Source organism: Microcebus murinus, chromosome 23, assembly GCF_040939455.1.
Source record: "Microcebus murinus isolate Inina chromosome 23, M.murinus_Inina_mat1.0, whole genome shotgun sequence".
Lineage (NCBI taxonomy): Eukaryota > Metazoa > Chordata > Mammalia > Primates > Cheirogaleidae > Microcebus > Microcebus murinus.
In genome coordinates, this window is record NC_134126.1 from 17,096,559 (window position 1) to 17,118,967 (window position 22,409).

At 37.3% G+C, this 22,409-nt stretch overlaps 1 protein-coding gene and 1 non-coding gene across 3 annotated transcripts in view; both read left to right on the forward strand.

Moving 5' to 3' along the window:
• Positions 1-3,654: 3,654 nt before the first annotated feature.
• The window catches only part of EPRS1 (glutamyl-prolyl-tRNA synthetase 1), an 82,066-nt gene continuing 63,311 nt past the window's right edge, over positions 3,655-22,409 (forward strand). For both annotated transcript variants that reach the window (XM_012791435.2, XM_012791443.2), the window contains exons 1-7: positions 3,655-3,844; positions 7,609-7,693; positions 11,044-11,143; positions 13,417-13,573; positions 15,412-15,551; positions 16,975-17,069; positions 21,854-21,980. In XM_012791435.2, coding sequence (XP_012646889.2) covers positions 3,799-3,844; positions 7,609-7,693; positions 11,044-11,143; positions 13,417-13,573; positions 15,412-15,551; positions 16,975-17,069; positions 21,854-21,980 — 750 coding nt within the window. In that variant the 5' untranslated portion in view covers positions 3,655-3,798. The remainder of the gene's footprint in view (positions 3,845-7,608; positions 7,694-11,043; positions 11,144-13,416; positions 13,574-15,411; positions 15,552-16,974; positions 17,070-21,853; positions 21,981-22,409) is intronic.
• LOC142864035 (small nucleolar RNA SNORA36 family) lies at positions 9,637-9,769 on the forward strand. Its single transcript, XR_012914631.1, has one exon. It is a non-coding gene; the product is annotated as a small nucleolar RNA SNORA36 family (small nucleolar RNA).

Consider the following 22,409-nt stretch of genomic DNA (forward strand, 5'->3'; position numbering starts at 1 on the left):
AATAAGAGCTTACTTAATATGTTGTCTAAATATCAGTAGAAATATCAGCTGAAAATTCAATACCCATTCTTGATTTTTAAAAACATACCCTGTTAAGCTTAGAAATAATTTTTCTTAACTGGATAATGAGTATCTATAAGAAACCAGCAGCAAACACTATTCTTAATAATGGAACATTAGTGGCATTCCCACTAGAGTTAGACAAATATGTTCTTATTCAACATTATCATTGCTATTTAACATTATTCTGGAAGTGCTAGCCAATGAAAGAGATAAGATATAAAACATACAACCTCTGAATAGAAAAAAAAAAAGATATTATCTACCTAGAAAATCCAACATAATCAACCAAAAAATGATTGGAACCAATAAAAGCATCCAACAAGATGATGACCCTAAGACTTCTGCCTCCACTCTGCTCTGATCACACCACACCCAGAACATTATGTTCTGTTCTGAGTATTACATTCTAAAAGGCACATGGAGAACTGGAGTATGTTTGGAACAGGGCAGCTGGAATAGATTAAAACTATCATTTGAAGGACTATTGAAAGGGCTGGAGACTTTTGGCCTAGATAGCAAAGACATAGCAGACATCATGATGGCCTGAAATACATGAAACATTATCATGTGGAGGATCCTCAGCTTGTTCTGTATAACCTCAGAGGGTACTGAATAGAAAGACAGAAAAGCAGATTTAGGTGCATTGAATAATAGGTGTTTAGAAACGGGCTGTCTTGGGCAATTTAGGTTTCTATCAACTGAAGGTGTTCAAAAACAGATTATTTGGTTATTCACGTGTTAAATAGATGATTCCAGGATTCTTTGGATCTATAGTGCATTATATGGCAGAAGACACTCAGTATTTATGAAAATAATTTTTTAAAATCCAAAGGTTTCTTAGCAAATAAACAGCAATCTTCCCTCTATATATTATATGAAACTCAATTACTCAACAATATTTAGTTAGTGCACATGTGTGATGTACAGGAAACTCTGCTGGAACCTTTATGAAACTTCATAATATCAAAGAAATTTTAAAAGGCACATTGAGTATGTTTAGAAGAGGGCACCTTCAAAATACCAAAGAAATCCATCACCATGTCAGCACTTTGGCAACATACTGCTTACTCTATGGAAGGAAGCTGTGACCAGATCTGGAATAACTACCCCAAATGAGTTACATGAAGTATATAGGTGATGAAGTGTCCATAACCATGGAAGATGTGACTTCCACCTTGGAGTTTTTGTTTGTTTGTTTGTTTTTGACACAGAGTCTCATTCTCTTGCCCAGGCTAGAGTGCCGTGGTGTCAGCCTGGCTCACAGCAACCTAAACTCCTGGGCTCAAGCGATCCTTCTGCCTCAGCCTCCCGAGTAGCTGGGACTACAGGCATGCACCATCATGCCCGGCTGATTTTTTCTATATATTTTTACTTGGCCAATTAATTTCTTTCTATTTTTAGTAGAGACGGGATCTCACTCATGCTGAGGCAGGTCTCGAACTCCTGACCTTGAGCGATCCTCCCACCTCGGCCTCCCAGAGTGCTAGGATTACAGGCATGAGCCACTGTGCCCAGCCTTCACCTTGGAGTTAATAGTCATAAAAGAAATGCTGAGCATGATAATACAAGCTCCTTTATTTTAATTAACGGCATCATATAGCACTTTATAATTTCCTTTCTTCCTCCAAGCATTACCTCATTTAAATTTTTAAAAGTGTTTCGACACATTTAGAGAAACACAGACCTTATCCTTCAGCCATTTATGATACTTTGGCCAGGTAAAATAAGAGATTCTTTCATTGTTTTATGTTTGAATGAAATTATGAATATATAATCATAAGTGAAGCAGATATGCTATATAAAAAGGCCAAAACAGCTCTAGAAACTGTAGCAGCATAAGGAGCTCTTTGCTAAGCTTTTTAAAAGGATAACTATAAAAACAAAAGAAGTATATAACAAAGTATATGTATATGAGACTACCCTAATTTCTTTCTTTCTTTCTTTTTATTTTGAGACATAGTCTCGCTTTGTTGCCCAGGCTAGAGTGAGTGCCGTGGTGTCAGCCTAACTCACAGCAACCTCAATTTCCTGGGCTGAAGCAATCCTGCTGCTTCAGTCTCCCGAGTAGCTGGGACTACAGGCATGTGCCACCATGCCCAGTTAATTTTTTTCTATATATATGTTAGTTGGCCAATTAAATTCTTTCTATTTATAGTAGAGACCGGTCATTCTTGCTCTGGCTGGTTTTGAACTCCTGACCTCGTGCAATCTGCCCGCCTCAGCCTCCCAGAGTGCTAGGATTACAGGCGTGAGCCACCGTGCCCGGCAGAGACTACCCTAATTTCAAGTAAAATATTGTGTCTAATTTGCTTGCTGAGATATACCATCATTGGAGAAATGAAACTAACCAGATTATTGGACTTCCTTCACAAGGCTACACAGATAATTGTCCCAATTCCTGCTTTTGTGTTTGAATATATGCTTAAAAGACATTAATCCGTTTTTAAAAAATGATGTTTGAAAGGCTGTAAATAAGAAAATGCAAGGTAACACACACACACACACACACACACACAAAGATATCAAAAGGGGTGTATGTTTAGTTATACCCAGTAAAAAGGAGTCAGCCATATGAAAATCTGGGAGAAAGTGATTCCAGGAGAAGAGAAAGTGTAAACAGATAAAATACATGATTTAAAAGGAACAATCTACAAGAAGTATATAATGCAAAAAACAAACTAGGTAATTATCATATAAAACATAACTCTTTAAAAGAGTGATAAGCATATTAACAATGCAATGATAGCACTAGGTATAAGTTGTGATAGTATTTTCAAACTGAAGACTCACTGTTATAGTTTTGATTTTTTTGATCCGTACTTTCTGCACTCAAACTCTTCTTTTCCACAGGTTATTGAACTGCACAAATTTTACTCATACATATTTCAAAATAAAAGTTTCTTTTTAATTTTAAAATATGAGTTCACTACAGATATTTTGAAAGTGCAAAGCACATAAACTTTTTAGTAGTGCTTTCCAAAAATGTTACAAAGAAAATTAACCGCAATCACCTTTCTCTTTTTTAACAACTGCATTTTTTAAACAAAGTGCATTTAATACCGCAAATGCCATGGCAACTTTTACAGTTACAATCACCTCACCCACTATCTTCTATAAGGAGATACAGCTAAATGTAAAGAACTGTATCTGTGAGAACTATTGTATATATGGCGAATAATATGTATTAATTGGAGAATTTTCAATTATTTTTTAACAAATCTGTTCCTCTTTTGAGTAAACAAGGAGGAAACGTTAGAAAAGCTTCCTCCACCTCCAACGTAACCATGGCTAGCGTGTGCACGCTTCCAGAACTTTTTCTGTATGTTTACATACACACAGCGCGTGTCTTTGTTTCGTGCTTCACACCCAATCGTAGAACAGGTTTTACAATCTGCTTTTTACATTTTACGAAGTGTCGTAAAGTCCTTTCCACTTCAGCGTCTTTCCCACGGCAGCGTGGATCGCCACGTAGGTGCTCGCGGCTCTGGCGGCCAAGAGGCGGGGTCGAAGGCCTTGGAGCTGGCAAGGGTAGGAGGGGGGCGACGCCGGCGCTCAGCGATGACGCAACGTGGCGTGCGCGGTGACGCCAGCGGCCGCGGCGCAGGGGCGGGGCGAAGGCTGCGGCGGCGGCGGCGGCGTCGGGCACGCGCACACGTTGCATTCTCTTGCTTTCAGCCGGTGCTGCGTGGTTCAGGCGCCAGCCGGGCAGACTGACAGACCAGCCGACTGGTGGAGATGGCGACGCTCTGTCTGACTGTGAATTCGGGAGACCCTCCTCTGGGTAAGTGGCCGAGGCCGCAGACCTGTATGGGTTGCATCAGCCAGGGAGGGTGCGGGGCGGGGAAGGTCGCCGCGCCCTGGCTTTGCGCAGCGGTGGTCACCATCTGGTTGGTTGGGCCTGCCCCTCTTCCCCTGAAGTGTACAGAGTGGGCCCCGCGCCCTTCGCCCTCTGTCCCCTGGCAGGTGCATCTGCTCCTGAACACACTGTTCCCGGGCATGGAGGAAGGCGCGGTGTGAACCCTAGCTGAGACACATGAGGCTCAGCTTCCAGCCTTCTTTGAGAGGGATGACTCCTGGTCACCTCACCTCTCTCCTTTTTTAAATAGTTTCCCCTGGAGACCGAGAGTTGCTTAAAATCCAATTATCTTGCTTCCCTTCTTTTAGCAGTTTTTCCCCCTGACTTTGCGTATATCTTACCTCCTTTCCTGTCTTCTCTCCAGAAAAGATCCTCCATCCACTTGGCTTTTCCTTACATTTTATCAGGTTCAAAGAGAACATGCCAGACGATCGTATTAGCATTTAGAATTTCAACTGAGGTTGCATTTATTTTTAATTAAGGGTGGTAGGGTAATTGCAGAAATACCCAGGTACACTGCGGACTGATGGAGTTGCTTTACTACACACCCTGGGGATGTGTAGTAAATGCTAGAGTAAACACTGGACGTGTCACCTTCCTGATACATCTTAAGTTCGATTTGGAATTGTTTTGTGATCGGAGCCAAGGTTATTGTGGGTAGATAGCTTAGAATTTTTTTTCATTACTTTGGGAAATTTTACAAAATAATTTGAGTAGTTACTGATCTCAAAATTCTTTAATGCTTATGTGTAAAATAGACATTCTAAGATTTATGAAGCCGAGACCTTTAGATATAATTGGCCACGTGGGGATGATGAAATTATTCATTACATTCTCAACTTTGGTGGTGCTTTCAGTCCGTCGGAACAAAAACGCAATTCAATAGCCATTTTAAATATTTAAAAGATGCTAATGTTTTGGCATATTGGTTCCAGTAATTGCGAACTAACCTCACAACAAATCAATCCTGAAAGAAATGAGTGATTCTTGGGCTGGAAAAGCACTGGACAGTTTGGCCTCATGGTTGAGAGAAAAGCATTTTTGGTTCGGATGCTCTTAGTCCAATCTTGGCTGCCACTTATTAGTTGTGGACCCTTGTTAAGTTCCTTGTTTAGCTTCTCTCAGTTTAAGAAAGGGAGAATAATATATTCCACATAGGGTTGGTCCCTACAATTAAATGAGACTGTACTTTAAGTTCTTGATACATTTTAGATATTTAATAATGGCTGTGGTTTTTACCAGTGTTCTTAGAAAATCACCCTGAAGGTGAAGGTGATAGACTTGTTTCCGTAGTGAATTATAGAACTCAGAATCGCATTCTGCCCCAGTATTCTATAAGAGAATCTTAAAGAAATTTGTCATTTTGAGCTATAGACCGATATCAAATGTATATTATTTTTCTAAGTTTTCCTCTTTTAGTTTTAATTTTTCCCAATTTAATTTAAATACATTTTGTTTTTAATAAAACTAGATGAAACATTCAGAAAAATGAATTGCATTGCTAGAATTTCCCTATTTTATATGCATGCAGCGTATCATATATTTAATGTTAAAGTAATTTCAAAGTTAAAAAAAGATGCAAGAATAGAACAAAGACCTTTCCCCCTCCACCACTACCAAGAGTATACTGCAGATATGATGCTTCAGTGTCCCAGAGTACTCCGATGTACATCTCCTAAGAGCCAAGAAACTCTACATGACCTCACACAACCATCACAGTCAGGAAATAGAATTGGTACAATTCTTTCATCTAATGCACAAACCCCATTTTTGTTCTATCACTGATTGTTCTAACAGCTCCATAGTGCAAGGATCAAAATCCAGAATCATGCTTGTTTGCACCTAGTAGTCATCTCTCCCCAGTTTCTTTCAGTCTGGAGTGGTTTATTAGTCTTCCCTTGGCTTTCATAGATTTGACCTTTCTGAAGATTATAGGCCACTTACATGAAAAATATCCCCTGATTAAGTTGTCTGATGTTTCCTCATGGCTAGATTCAGGATCTACGTCTTTGGCAGGAATGGCACAGTGATTCCTTGTTCTTCATTGCAGCCTGTCAATTGGTGCATGAATTTAATTTTCCCATTACTGATGATTCTTACCTTGATTACGCAAGATGGTATCTGCCAGTTTTCCTCACTGCACAGTTTTCCCTTTACAATGTCTGTTATATTAAAATGTAACAGACATTAAACACTTAATGTCTGTTACAACACTTAATGTTCCATTAAGTGGAACCATGTAAGTGTTCAACTCTCCATCAAGCCTTCACCAACTGGTTTCTGCATCCAATGGAGCTTCCTGCCCAACTTGATTGTTATGATATTTGCCAAATAGTGATTTTCCAATGCTGCCATTCCTACTCCATGTATTAGTTGGCATTTTTCTGTCAGAAAAACTTTATCTTTTTCTCATTAAAAAAAAAAATTGATAGCAAAATATACTTAAGTGGTTATAATCTGTATTATTTTCATTTTTAATTTTATTTTTTAAAATTAGTTTTATTGAATTATAACTTGCATATAAAGTGCATCAATTTTAAGTGCACAAATTGACAAATATATACAATGTGTAACCTACACCACAGTGATGATATAGAATATTTCTGTTACTTTAGAAAATTCCTTTATGGCCCTTTTGCAGTCATCCCTTTCCCCATCCTGGCACCTGGTAGCCACTGATCTCCTTTTTGTCGCTATTGTTTTGCTTTTTCCAGAACGTCATATACATTGAATCATATTATACATATTCTTTGGTACCTAGGGTAATATCTTTGGAATTCATCTATCTTGTCCACACAGTAGATCATTCCTTTTACTTGCTGGGTTGGATTTCATTATATGGATGTACTAAAATATATCTCATTTACTTTGATCGTCAAATTGCCCTTATTTGCCAGTGGAAGCCCCTCCAAGCTGGACTCTGTGTCTTTTTGACATATCTCTTATCTTTCTTTGAGTATTTCTTTGCTCTTTGCTGTCTAACAATAGAATTTTTTAGGTTTATTTTGTACCTTTCCTGCCACAGCCCTGTTTCCAATGGAACATGGTGTTTAGTTGTCTATCTTACCCAAATTACAGGACAAAGGATTAGGGAATCACTTTAGTAAATTTTGTTAAGTGTTGAGAGGCAGCATTACACTGTTTTAGAGTTTGAAGCTCTGAGCTGCCTCAGACCTGCAAATCCTAACTGACATAGGGCTGGCAAGGACATCGGGCTGGTTGTTTAACCTCTCTAAACCTCAGTTTCCTCTTCTGTAAAATGGAGGTAAAGATATCTCTGAAGGTTACTACAAAGATTAAAAATGATAATGACTATAAAGCATTAAGCGTAGTGCCTACCACATAGTAATCACTCAAATACTATTAACAATAGCTTTTATATAAAGCACTACTCTGATTTCTTCTTGTTTCCTAAGAGAGGAAAAGATTAATTTCAGTGTTTCAGTGTTTCTAACTGGAAGCTGAGCACATTCCAAAGCAGTTGGATGTGTTAGTGAATGGTTTCTGGGTTCTGGTTTATTTCTCTAAGACAAAATAACTATACTTTCTGTCTACAGATGCCTGGGGAAAAAGTATAGTCCTTGTAGGACCTGTTATTTGTTTGTTGACTCATCCTTATTGCCTTACGATTCAGGTTATAAATACTAAATTATCTTCAAAGAGAAATCTTTTCATCCCATCATTTATAGGAGCTTTGCTGGCAGTAGAACATGTGAAAAATGATGTCAGCATTTCTGTTGAAGAAGGGAAAGAGAATATTCTTCGCATTTCTGAGTAAGTGATTTTATATCTTTGTTTTTAGCACTTATGGCATTTTAAAAAATCAGATTTAAATGTTATGTGCTTGTTTTACTTGCTAATTGGGTGGTTTATCCCTAGAAAACAGTGTGCTTTTCTTCATCATTCTAAAAGAATTGAAACCAGAAGCTTATATTTGTTTGCAAGCTGATTCCCTTCATAATCTGGACTAGAGACCTAGCTTTGAGAGCTCATCTGCAACACCATCTTCTGAAATGAGTTACAGTCGTTTAATTGGACTGGCCTATTCCCAGAAATGGGAGACTGGTTTGATGAGATCCTTTGCCACTCAGCTGTTAGCTCCATTTTTCTCTCCACAGCCACCAACTCAGCTCTTGATGTATGAAACGTATAGGGAAGTTTCAGACAAAGGAATGTTGGAGCCCAGAAAGCAATATCCTAAAGACTGGTGCTTTTACATGCTGAGAGGCCCGAGAAGCTGCAAATTTCCTCAAACCTTGTCTTGTTCCACCACCACCACCACTACCACCACCACCATCCCCTGAGGGAGGAAGGGGCTCTCTCTCTCTCTCTCTCTCTAGAATTTCCTTACTTGACCATAAAAGCTTTTTTCCAGAAGAAATGCAGTTGTCTTAAACCCCTTCCATAGGGATCTCATCAAATAATCAGGACAGAAGAGACTTCACCAGCCCAGACAGATTTTTCATTTATTTTGTGAGAGCAGCTCCAAGAGATTAAGTAGGGAACTTATGTGCATAAGATAATCTTTGTTCCTTTGCAGATCCCTTCTCTACTTCCTGTTATGTCTGCTTCCTCCTTCCCTGATCCCACCTCCTGGCCTATTTATTCTTCCTGATGATTTACTGTCCCTCAAAAGAATTGTCTACATTTCCCATCTTCCTCCTTCCCTATGAAAAAGGGTATATAAACTAATATGTAGCACTGGGTTATTGGATAATCACTCTGGTTTTCTTCTGTGCACATTAATAAATTTATATGGCTTTTTTCCTTAAAAAAAGAAAAAGGAACTAAAAATGTACAGAAAGATTTTATATAAGGCTTTTAAATTCTGTTGTAATTCTGGTGGAAAATTGGAGGTATTTCAGATCAATAGTAATAGGAAAGAAATTTGTTAAGTCCACAGCATAGAATGTTGGGCATTTATGAAAAAAGGCTTATGAAGAATTTTTAATGATGGATATGTTTATAATCTAACATTAATAACACAGAATACAATGTAAAATTCAAATCTGCATAGAAAAATATGTTTGAGAAATGTACAACACTGGATGTTTTTCTTTTAGTTATCTGTATTTTCTTTTTCTTTTTCTTTTTTTTTTTTGAGACAGAGTCTCACTTTGTTGCCCAGGCTAGAGTGAGTGCCGTGGCGTCAGCCTAGCTCACAGCAACCTCAAACTCCTGGGCTGAAGCAATCCTGCTGCCTCAGCCTCCCGAGTAGCTGGGACTACAGGCATGTGCCACCATGCCCGGCTAATTTTTTGTATATATATATTAGTTGGCCAATTAATTTCTTTCTATTTATAGTAGAGATGGGGTCTCGCTCTTGCTCAGGCTGGTTTCGAACTCCTGACCTTGAGTGATCCACCCGCCTCAGCCTCCCAGAGAACTAGGATTACAGGTGTGAGCCACCACGCCCGGCCTGTATTTTCTATTTTCTACAATATGCATATGTATTTATGTTCTTGATTAAAGCTAATCATTTGCAGCCCAGGATATATAAAAGATTGTGTGCCCTTGAACTCATTTCTTTTCTTGGAACCTGTTGGAAAAAATAACAAATAAGGGAGTACATTATTCTTTCATATAATGAAACTAAGTCGGTTTCAGGTTCAAGAATACTTTGCGGATAGATGAATCTGGACCAGATTGAAAGAGGGTGCCAAAGGTATTCTCAAGCAAGATGCAGATTTTGAAATGTGTTTGAAGGGTCTATGATATTCCAAAGTGTTGAGTGCAGTTCAGGGAAGCTTCCCTGTTCTGTTAATTAAACTTTGGGACATTGACATGGGCTAGGGGAGATGACTGGATAGAAAGCACTATTCTATTCATTTACCTCTTAGTCCTACAAAAATGGAAAAAAAAAAAAAAGAATGAAAAAAATAAAATTAAAGATGTTTTTACAAAAACAAAAAGGTCCATGATAAAGTGATAAAAGAAAGACTTGCATTGGTAAAGAGACAAGGTATGTAAAATAAGAGTATTACCAGCTTGACATCATTTTCCCATGAAAAAAAACTTAGAAGTAGGATTGAAAGATGCGTCATGCAGTACTTGGAAAACTTGCCATGCTCACTTGTTGAGCCTCAAAGGGAGAGTGAACAGATTCCAAGAGGAACATTTCCATTCTCTACTGCTGTTTATCCTAATGTTTTACAATTCTTTGTTGACTAAGAATAATTGAATATGGCATAGTGTTATTAACAGTTATAGTACATTTAATATCACTAGTTCAAATTTATTTTTTTTTTAAAGCTGAATGTTGTTTATAGAGTATTTGTAACGATGTTACTTTTCCCTGTTGGCAGTGATTGGAATTAGGCTATTGTTTTGTAGTAGTCTGACTTTAATGAATAAACCTAATAATTCTTGCTTTAATAAACATACTGTCCTAAGACAGGAAAACAGTTGTTACGGAGGTGCTTGGCTTCTATTAATAGTTAGTAGATACATATTTCACTTGAAAACCACTAATTTGCCTTTCCCGGACTTAACTCTTACTGTTGACTTGCTGGTCACGCAACTCGTGGGCTCACATGATCTTTCTGCCTCAGCCTCCCAGTAGCTAAGACTACAGATTTGCACCAGTATGCCCAGCTAACTTTTTTACTTTTTCACTTGCTGTGTTGCCCAAGCTGGTCTCAAACTCCTGGGCTCAAGCAATCCTCCTGCCTCTGCCTCCCAAAGTGCTGGTGTTACAAGCATGGGCCACCATGCCCAGCCTGATCTGTCTTCTTTACCTAGAAGTTGGTAAAACTAGCCTTTTTACTATATACTTGGCTTCTTTGCCTTAATTTATTTTAAATCACTGTTATTCTCAGTATCCCAATTATATTTTCATATTTTTACCCCTAAATAGACATGCAGAAACTAATAGTTAGAAGGATGAAACATCAAATAGAAAGCCTACTCTGAAGTGAATTGATGGATTTAATTGAATATTTTAGAACAAATTAGAGTTTTATAGAAATAGTAAAGAACAAATTATCAGATCCATTGTTTTACTATAGTAGAAAATACATGATAAATGTAAAAAGGTTTCAATTTTTACATTTCTTCATAAGTCTCATGACTGTTACTGATTTGCTAGAGCAACAGTAATATTTTATCTCATGCTTACATTCTAGAAATGTGGTATTCACAGACGTAAATTCCATACTTCGCTACTTGGCCAGAGTTGCAACTACAGCTGGGCTCTATGGCTCTAACCTGATGGAACATACTGAGGTAAACAATGAACATTTCCTTACGTGTGTTGTCTTATTTTGATTTATGCTTTTGGTTTTCTGGGAACCTCACCTTATTAGCTTATGTCCTCTTATTCTACTTCAGGATATTAACAGAGTGTTAATTATGGAGTTAGGAAGTGCTCATCTGCTTTTTATTTTCACAAAAAAATCTCTTTTTTTTTTTTTTTTTGAGATAGAGTCTCACTTTGTTGCCCAGGCTAGAGTGCCATGGCATCAGCTTAGCTCATAGCAACCTCAAACTCTTGGGCTCAAGCAATCCTCCTGCCTCAGCCTCCTGAGTAGCTGGGACTACAGGCATGTGCCACCATGCCCGGCTAATTTTTTCTATATATATTAGTTGGCCAATTAATTTCTTTCTATTTATAGTAGAGACGGGGTCTTACTCTTGCTCAGGCTGGTCTCGAACTCCTGACCTTGAGTGATCCACCCACATTGGCCTCCCAGAGTGCTAGAATTACAGGCGTGAGCCACCGCGCCTGGCCAAAAATCTCTTTTCTTATAGCTCCTAAGTTTGAGCATTTAATCCCATACCAGCTGTCCTATTGGGGCATTTAGTGCTGTCTTTGTCTTCCCAGATTCTTAGAATTTCGTAGCTGGATGGAGCTGTATAGATCATCTCATCCAACTTTCTTTATAGATAAAGCACCAGACTTATAAAAGTTAAGAAATTTACCCAGGATAACACACATAGTTTGGAACCCATTTTTTTCCTTTTCTTCTTTTTTTTTTTTTTTGGATAAGGTTTCCCTCTGTTGCCTGAATAGAGTGCAGTGGCGTCATCATAGCTCACTGCAGCCTAAAACTCAAGTGATACTTCTGCCTCAGCCTCCTGAGTAGTTGGGACTACAGGCATGTGCCACCACACCCAGCTAATTTTTCTGTTTTTTGTAGAGACAGGGTCTTGCCTTTTGTTCAGGCTGGTCTCAAACTCCTGACCTCAAGTGCTCTTCCCTTCTCAGCCTCTCAAAGGGCTAGAATTACAGAAATGAGCCACCACTCAGCCCGCACATAGTTTGGAACCCATTTTCTTATTCTAAGTATATGCCTTATTTAATTACAACAGTAGTAAATTAACTTTCATTGCAGTCATGCATCGCTTAACAAGGGGATATGTTCTCAGAGATTCATTGTTAGGTGATTTTGTCATTGTGTGAACCTCATAGGGTATTTACATAAACCTAGATGGTATAGCATACTGCACACCTAGGTTATGTGGTATAGCCTCATACCAAGGCTGCAAATCTGTACAGTGTGTTGCTGTAGTGAATACTGTAGGCACTTGTAACACAGTAAGTATTTGTGTATCGAAATATATTTAAATATAGAAAAGGTACAGTACAAATACAGTGTTATAATCTTACGGGACCTTTGTCATGAATGTGTTTTATCATTGACTGAAATGTCATTATGTGCTGTATGTCTGTACTGCTCTTTGCATTCTGCTTTTTTTCTGTTTGTATTCTACTCTAACTTTCCTAAATCTCATAAAATTCAAAATACAACCAGTGCTTTCTAAATATTTACTTTTAAATTCTTTTTTTTTTTAATAAAATTTTTTGAAATAGAGTCTCACTTTGTTGCCCAGGCTAGAGTGAGTGCCATGGCGTCAGCCTAGCTAACAGCAACCTCAAACTCCTGGGCTCAAGAGATCCTCCTGCCTCAGCCTCCCGAGTAGCTGGGACTACAGGCATATGCCACCATGCCCGGCTAATTTTTTGTATATATATATAAATTTTTTTTTTTTTAGTTGGTCAGTTAATTTCTTTCTATTTTTAATAGAGACGGGTCTCGCTCAGGCTGGTTTCGAACTTCTGACCTTGAGCGATCTGCCCGCCTCGGCCTCCCAGAGTGCTAAGATTACAGATTTGAGCCACCGCGCCCGGCCTACTTTTAAATTCTTTAAGTGAATGAATCTGTTTGGCTACGTACCATGGCTTGGGTTTATTCAGGTTGGTTACTCTTTCCTGCCACCAGTTCTCAACTCTTTATTTTTCTTTCCCGAAGTACTTCTCCATAGCCTTGCAAAAAAAAAAAAAAATAGAAAAATAACAAAATATGGCTTTTTTTAAAGTTTCTTTGAGATCCCAGGCAACCAGAATTTAGTCCACCAGAAAAGAAAAGCAGATTCTAACTGAAGAAGCCAAGAGTGTCCTGTTCCAGTTAACTAGAATTTTTTATTATGGTCTTTTTTTTTTTTTTACATTTAAACTGTATGTATAATCCATTTCTTTTCTGCCTTTGTGTTCACAGATTGATCACTGGTTGGAGTTTAGTGCTATAAAATTGTCTTCATGTAATTTATTTACTTCTGCAATCAATGAGCTCAACCATTGCCTGTCTCTGAGAACATACTTAGTTGGAAACTCCTTGAGCTTAGCAGATTTATGTGTTTGGGCCATTCTGAAAGGTATCAGTTCTTCTTAAAATGTTCTGCTTTAATTATTTAATATTTTGCTGGATAAGAAGTACACATATGTCTGTGTACATGAATGTATGTGCACATATGTTTAGGCAGTAACAGGACTTCCATACAGAGGAATGACCACCCGGGGTATTTTATTCCTAACCGATCGCTGGAATTCCTTATCCTTCTCCGTTGTCATCTTTGTCTCACTACCCCAGCTTCCTTCTTGCCTTTGGAGCTGACCTTGTTCCTGCTAAAGAAGTCTTCATCCCATTTATGTCAGCACCTCACCTACCTCAGCCATTATTTTACCCCAGACACTTGTCTGTGATTTGAAAAAGTCTTTACTGCTCAGAGAGTCTATGATTGGGAGGTTGGGGATGAGTAGTGGGGTGGTCTAGAGTTGTCATTATTCTGGAAGGTCACTGTCCACTTCTGTGACTAGTTTGCAACAGATAGGAATATGCTCTTACCGACTTGGAAAGCCAGTTTTTTAAAAAACAACTTTATTGAGGTATAATTGATATATAAAAATGCTGCACTTATTTAAAATGTATAATTTGATAAGTCTAGGCATATATATATATATATATATATACACACACCTGTGGAACTATCTTTATAATCAAGATAGTAAAGATACTTACAACCCCCAAAAGTTCCTCGTGTCCCTTTGTAATCATCCCCCCATCGCCTTGTCCCAGGCAGCCAGTAATACAGAAAACCAGTTAAGTGAACCCAGACAAACCAAGATGATTATGGAATTCTCCATTGAGTATTATTTTCAAAACATACATTTGTGGGCAGATGGGAGGGGGAGGAGGGAATGGGTATATAGACACCTAATGGATGTGGTGTGCATTGTCTGGGGGATGGACATGCTTGAAGTTCTGACTTGGGTTGGGCATGGGCAATATATGTAACCTAAACATTTGTACCTCTGTAATATGCTGAAATTAAAAAAAAACAAAAACCTACATTTGGGAGAAAGCATGGATTATTAAGGATTACTTAGGATGGTTCATAGTTATGCAAGAAAACATTTCTGGTAATGTGGAAGTCTTTGATTTATTAAAAGTTTGAGGTACATTAATTCACTTAGGAGAATATTATTAACATATGTACAACCATGAACAAAGTCACGTACATAATTGAAGTGGGGCTATATTGTGGCCCACAATATATATTTATTTAAATAATATATATTTAACAGAAATTTACAAAGTGGGAAGGGAGGAGAATGAGATTGAAGGGAGGTACAAAGAGGACTAGAATTTTGTTAGTTTATTTCTTTAAAAAAAAAAAAAAACTTGAAGCAAATATGCCAAAATATTTAACTGTTCTTTAAATCTGGATTATGGGTATTTTTTATAATCTCTTTATTTTTTTTTTTGATTTGAACTTTTCTCCAAATTAAATTGTTATAATGGTAACCAACATAAAATGAAGGCGTTTTCTAATTAGACCTTTTCATATATAGCTTTGTTTATGACATTTTGTCTATTTTGATTTTTGACTTAGTGTTCATGACAGACAGCATATTCTTACAATTCCTCGTGAGATTGCAGCTTTGTAATGTTAAAGAGTTAAGTAAACTTCTCTTCAGCACCTGTTTTTGACATTACATCTCAGAATTGAGCTACTTCTTGATCATCTTGGTTTTTATTTTGCTCTCCAATTGATCTATTTAAAGCTTTCCTTAATTACAAAACGCAGCGTTGATGTTATGGTGGGTTCGTGTGGGGTGAGAATAGGATCTAGTATTAGAGAACTTCATTGAACTGTACTTAACAAATATTTTAAGATTTATTAAATAATTTTAAAATTATGTTTGATAATAGGAAATGCTGAATGGCAGGAACAGTTGAAACAGAACAAAGCTCCAGTTCATGTAAAACGCTGGTTTGGCTTTCTTGAAGCGCAACAGGCCTTCCAGTCAGTAGGTACTAAGTGGGATGTTTCATCAACCAAAGCTAGAGTGGTAAGCCATTTTCTTCCTTTTTAAAAAAACTGCTGATGTTTCAGTCTATCTGAGGCTGTAGGTCTGAAAATAAAATTATTTCTACTCATAAAGTTTAGTTTCTTTTCATTAATAAAAAGGGATCTTCTTGGAAGAATTTGCCATTTTTAAGTCTTGCTTTGATTTTAATTGTTCAACCATTTAAGCCCTAATCTTTATAATTATATATGTAAAGATTATGATTATCCAATGTATGTCTCCTAGGCAGTCCAAACTCCATATTAGTAAAATTTCAATATTTTACAGCTGTAAAATTTTTTCTTCCCCCTAAATCTCCTGTTCTCTGGTTTTTGAATCATTGACCATTGAGTCCCACAATTCTGTGGAGTCTTTTTGTTGACTCTATAGGATGATGTGGCGTAGAGTATAGTAGAAAAGGTCTTCCCAGCCAGAGTTGCTCTACTTTGACTTGTTTATGTATATTAGGCATGTGTAGTAAAGTTTCGATTTACCAAAGGTTCCTTTTTTGTCCTCCCTCCCCATCCCCCACCAATCAAGGTTTTCTGATGCAATAAAATTTGGAAACAACTGCCTGCTTGGATAAAGACATCACAGTCCACTCATTTGTTTTGGCTAAAAAATCTTTACTCATTTTTCATTGTTTACATCTAGTTGGTCAGTGAGTCATATTGTTACTTGTAACATCTGTCTATCTTCACTGCGATTTGTTTTCTGTCCATCTTCACTGCGATTGCATCTTATTGAGGCCACATTGGTTTAATACCATAATCTCGTAACTGAACTTCCTTTCTTTGGTTTCTTTTTTCTCTAGTAGTTCAGTCTCTGCACTGTCCTGGGTATCATTTTGGAAAATACAAATACATGGTCCCATTGCTCCTGAGGACTCCCCATTGCCTAAAACATAAAGCAAAGCTTAAAAGGTCCTTCATATTTTGGACTTAATCTATTTCAACTTCTTTGACCTCCCACCCAATGTGTATTCCTAACTTTTCAATGGACATTGTGCTATTCTTCCCTGCCGTTGTGTCTTAACCTATGGTGTTATTCCTTTACTTAGAATGAATACACTGTATCCTCTCCATCTGATTCATTTCTACTTATTTTTCAAGGTCTTTGTTGGTTTTTACCACATATATTTACCACATATGTTGGTTTATACCACATATCTAACACTAGATATTGTTGATTAACTTCAACTAAGTGCTCCACACTAAGTGCTCTCACAGCACCCTGAACATGTCTCAATTACTGGTATTTGGGTTTTTTTTATATCTACCAGATTTTGAGTCCTCAGGTGCAGGGATAAACCCTAGTCATCATTTTTCTTATAGCCAACATAGTGCCTTGCTCATTTGTTGAATGCATGTATTCTTAAACATTTAACCATATAACTTTTTGTTGTGATGGTGGTTCTGTTTTACAGGCACCTGACAAAAAGCAAGATGTTGGGAAATTTGTTGAGCTTCCAGGTGCAGAGATGGGAAAGGTTACTGTCAGATTTCCTCCAGAGGCTAGTGGGTAAGAAAATATAACTCACATTAATATTTATGGAAAAGCTTAAAACAGTTATTAAATACTTTTAATATTAATAGGTTAATGATATAGAATATAACATAAGATTTTTAATTATGAGTTAAAATTCTAAACATCTTAATAGTTTTTTAATTATTAACAGCTAATGTTAATTTACTCAATTTGTAGTTTTAGTTTGTTAACTTAATAGAAGAGACAACATTTTAATTTTACCCTGACAGAATTTTAAATATAAATAACAAAATATTCATAAATAGAAAGCCTTAAATTTTATTTGTATTGTGACATTTTTGGCCTTTTATTTAATAAGATTTGTATTTGCATTCTGAACAGTCCTTTTTTTCTTTTCTTTTAATGCAGTTCAGTATTAAAAGGCTGACCAGTCCTTTTAATTAGCAGAAGTTATGGTAGTATGAAGTTATTTTTTTCCCAAATAAAGGAAGAAGAGTTCTGAAAAGCCTATTCCTATTCAATTCTTTCCATTATTAGCAGGTTTCCCAACCCCTTTAACTCTTGGCACTCATAGAAAGTAATATTTGAATAGCTCATTAGAGAAAGAGAATATTCTGTCTGGTGGCCACCAGCCAGGGGCTGCTTCAGGCTCTGTCTAGCATTCCCCAAAGCTGAGGTGAGAGTCTTTGTTGAAGCATATTGGACAAACTTTGTAATAGAGCCCCTCCAGTGATGTTAATATAATAAAAGGCCCCACCCATAAGTGTAGCCATTAAGGAAAGTTATGCCATATTTTGCAAATGATATGATTATGTTTTCCAAATTTTGTTTAATTTCAGGTTTTGTATTTTGTAGCCAAATTCTTACCCATCTGTAGTAAATGGAATATGTAGACGATAGAAACTGGTAGATGCAGAAACAATTTTAGCTGTGTATTTAATAATTTTTCAACAAACTATCTCATGGTTGCCAGGAATAGCAAAATCAGACCTAGAATTCCACGTTTTCTCTTTGCTTTTCTAAGTTTGCTGATTCAGAGGTGAAATAAAGGATAGGTGGAAGGAGATGAAAGTAAAATAATGACTCTGGAAAATTCACAAACTTGATTATTAAATGATTGATAGTTAGCTGAATGGAGTAATAAATAATACACATCTTACATGATTTAATTCCCATACACATATTGATCTCAACCATCAAGTATTCTGCTTCTGTGCACTTGGTTTGAGAAGGAATGGTTGTCCTGTTGGATAGTGACCTTAATTGTTTGATAAAAGCCATGTCTTTTGGCAGTGGCCATTTATAGTTGTGCCATTTGAACATTTGTCTTTTTTGAATCTTTCTACATTTTCTGTCACTGTCACTTCTTAGATTAGTGAGCTCCCCATGTTTATATATTTGCAGTATAAAATATGTTTACCTGTCTCTAAATTTTGTCAATTTCAGAGACCATACTCTTGGCTTAATACAGTTTTGGGATTTGAAATATAAATTGATGTTCAGTTTTCTTATTATTCACAAATTTGATCATCTCTTCTACTGTTAAAGAGTTCTTTAATTATTTTTCTTTTTTGTCTTATATAAAAGGCCATGACAGCCTTTTATTCTTAATTTGTGTAGCATTTATTATGGACAGGGACTACCAAATGTTTTGCATATAGTAAGTTATTTAATCCTAACAGCCCTGTGAGGAAGGCACTGTTGTTTATTCCTATTTTACAAACGGTTTTAGAAACTGGTTCATATAACATTTTAGTAACTTGCCAAAATCAAACCTATGTTATCTGGCTATAGAATCCATATAACTAAAAATTGTACTGCCTGTGTCTGTTATATGTGGCAGAAGCCCAATTGAGCATCAGTTACTAACTCGTGTAGCATGGGTCTTTTCGTTAGCTTTTCTGATATAGGTTGTTTCTTTAACTCATTATTTTAGTTGCCTTGTGAATATTTTATAGTCCTTTTAGCTTTCTTGAGGTTTAGAATTATAGAACTGCACACATTATTTCAGATTGAGAAATGATATCTTTCAGAATAAGATGTTTTGATTTCGTTAACCATTCTTAAATTAATTTCTGTATGTAAAGCCAGGCACTTTAACTCTCACATAATAGGTAGTCAGTGATGTCAGTGATTGTTAGTCTTTTCTTTTTTCTTCTTGACAATGATTATGGCATGATATTGGGTACAACGCCCTAATGAAATCTATACACAGTGATTTTATTTCTTAGGATTTATAGCCATTTATTTTATTTTAAATAAACCTTTATTTTAGGATAGCGTAGATTTATAGAAAGTTGCAAAAATAGTACAGAAAGTTTCCATATACCCTGTACCCAGTTTTTCCTAATGTTAACATCTTACTTTGGTACATATTTCATAACTAATGAGCCAATTTTGGTACATTATTAATTAAGCTCCATACTGTTTATGGATTTCTTTTTTCTGTTTTTTTTTTTGTTTGTTTGTTTGTTTTTGAGACAGAGTCTCGCTTGTTGCCCAGGCTAGAGTGAGTGCCGTGGCGTCAGCCTAGCTCACAGCAACCTCAAACTCCTAGGCTCAAGCAATCCTGCTGCCTCAGCCTCCCGAGTAGCTGGGACTACAGGCATGCGCCACCATGCCCGGCTAATTTTATACATATATTAGTTGGCCAATTAATTTCTTTCTATTTATAGTAGAGATGGGGTCTCGCTCTTGCTCAGGCTGGTTTCAAACTCCTGACCTTGAGCAATCCGCCCGCCTCAGCCTCCCAGAGTGCTAGGATTACAGGCGTGAGCCACCGCGCCCGGCTTCTTTTTTCTGTTTTTAAAGACAGAGTCCGTTCTGTTGCCCAGGCTGGAGTACAGTGGTGCAATTATAGCTCACCGCAGCCTTGAAATCCTGGGCTCACACCATCCTCCCACCTTAGCCTCCCCAGTTGGTGGGATTACAGGCATGAGCCATTGCATGCGGTGGGATTTCATTAGTTTTTTTCTTTTCTTTTTCTTTTTTTCTTTTTTTTTTTGAGACAGTGTCTCGCTTTGTTGCCCAGGCTAGAGTGAGTGCCGTGGCGTCAGCCTAGCTCATAGCAACCTCAAACTCCTGGGCTCAAGCAATCATCCTTCTGCCTCAGTCTCCGGAGTAGCTGGGACTATAGGCATGTGCCACCATGCCCGGCTAATTTTTTCTATATATATTAGTTGGCCAATTAATTTCTTTCTATTTATAGTAGAGATAGGGTCTTGCTCTTACTCAGACTGGTTTTGAACTCCTGACCTCGAAATCCACCCTCCTCGGCCTCCCAGAGTGCTAGGATTACAGGCGTGAGCCACTGCGCCCTGCCAGTTTTTTTCTTTTTTTTTCTTTTTTTTTTTTTTTTTTTGAGACAGAGTCTCGCTTTGTTGCCCAGGCTAGAGTGAGTGCCATGGCGTCAGCCTAGCTCACAGCAACCTCAAACTCCTGGGCTCAAGCAATCCTCCTGCCTCAGCCTCCCAAGTAGCTGGGACTACAGGCATGCGCCACCATGCCCGGCTAATTTTTTCTATATATATTAGTTGGCCAATTAATTTGTTTCTATTTATAGTAGAGACGGGGTCTCGCTCTTGCTCAAGGTGGTTTTGAACTCCTGACCTTGAGCAATCCGCCCGCCTTGCCTCCCAGAGTGCTAGGATTACAGGCGTGAGCCACCACGCCCGGCCCAGTTTTTTTCTTAATATATATTTTTTTCTGTTCTAAGACCTCATCTGGGATATCAAACAGCCCTTTATTTTAGGCAGAAAGTTTTGAATAGCCCTAAATGCCTTGCATTGTACTTGTTTGTATTAGCGTATGCATATAAACCCTTCCTAAAGTGAAGTAATTTATCTGGATTGTTGCATGAAATTCTAAAAAATGAATTGATTTTAAAAATGATGCAGAAAATAACAAAAAAAAGATACAGACACACAAGGAGTTGTACTTTTCCCTCCCATCAAAGGTGTTCATGAAACTAGGTGACTGTCTTAAAACTGTGACTGCTGCCATCATTATTAATTGAAACTGATAAAAGTTGGTGAGAGCTGGCTAAATTTCACACCTTGTTCCCTGCCCCAATCAAGTGTATTTTCAACAGTAGCGGTATAGGACATGGCTTTTTACCATACTCATTGATGGAGGAAGATTCTGACTTGTGAGATTATCAACAGTGCCTCTTATTTATTCCTTACAATTTTAAACTGCTCATAGGAACACAACAATGTTTTCATAGATTCTAATTCATACGGAGTTTTGGTACTAGAAGACCCTCGGGATCGTTTAGTTAAAATCCTTTTATTTTGGCATCCGAGAAAATAGAAGCCTAGAGAAGTGGCTTTTCTGTGGCTTCCTAATTCTCATGGGCTCTCTCATTTAGCCATCACAGTGACAGTGACAATCTCAGAGGAGCTTTTCTCGAGTGGGCATTGGGTGAGCACCCCATCCTCAGTAGTAGCAGGTCTTATTAAAGATACACTACCAGGTAGCATTGGAAACAGTATTGGAAGTGATTTTCCAGTTGAGAAAAAGAAAATGAAGAATTCTTGCAAAAAGAAAAAGAAGATTCTTGCAGTATTTGTAAATACCTTGTCCCTTTGTGAGTTTTACATATGAAGTTGTTTCTTATGATTATTTGATAAATGTGGTCTTTTTCTTCCTGTCAGGGTCAGGTTTTCTATCACAGTACTTCTTGCTAGAAAATAAAATATGACTGGAGTACCAATTTGAAGGATTTTTGTTTAGTTCTCATCTCCTCAAAAAGGTTAAGTTTAAATATTTAGTTAAAGCATGTTAATGAGTTTCTTTGTGAAATGTTTTTGTTTTAGTTACTTACACATTGGGCATGCAAAAGCTGCTCTTCTGAACCAGCACTACCAGGTTAACTTTAAAGGGAAACTGATCATGAGATTTGATGACACAAATCCTGAAAAAGAAAAGGAAGATTTTGAGAAGGTAACTAAAAGTGTAGTGATGACCCTTTGTCAGAAAAGTTAATTAAAATTAGAGGGTGACCTAATACCTTCACGGTATGAAAATAAAATTAGTTTTTTCTCATAGCTCTTTTTTTCCCCTCATTGTATATTCCATGTCTGAGACCTAAGACAAGAAATATCAAGCTCCTATACCGAAAAACTTAAATTTATTTTTCTCTTCCCTAATTATAGAATTTACCTAAATGCTATATTTCCCTGTAAGTACCAATTTCTTAAGTGAATTGATCACTGGAGGCAGATTTCCTTTTTGTCCTATAATCTTAAGTTTATGAATGAAATAAACATTAAGTAGGTATTAGGAAATGTGAAGGTTTCCTAGCCTCTTATCTCATCTTTATTCAGAAGCACTGCAGTATATTCAAAGAGAGGGCAAATAATTATCAGTTTG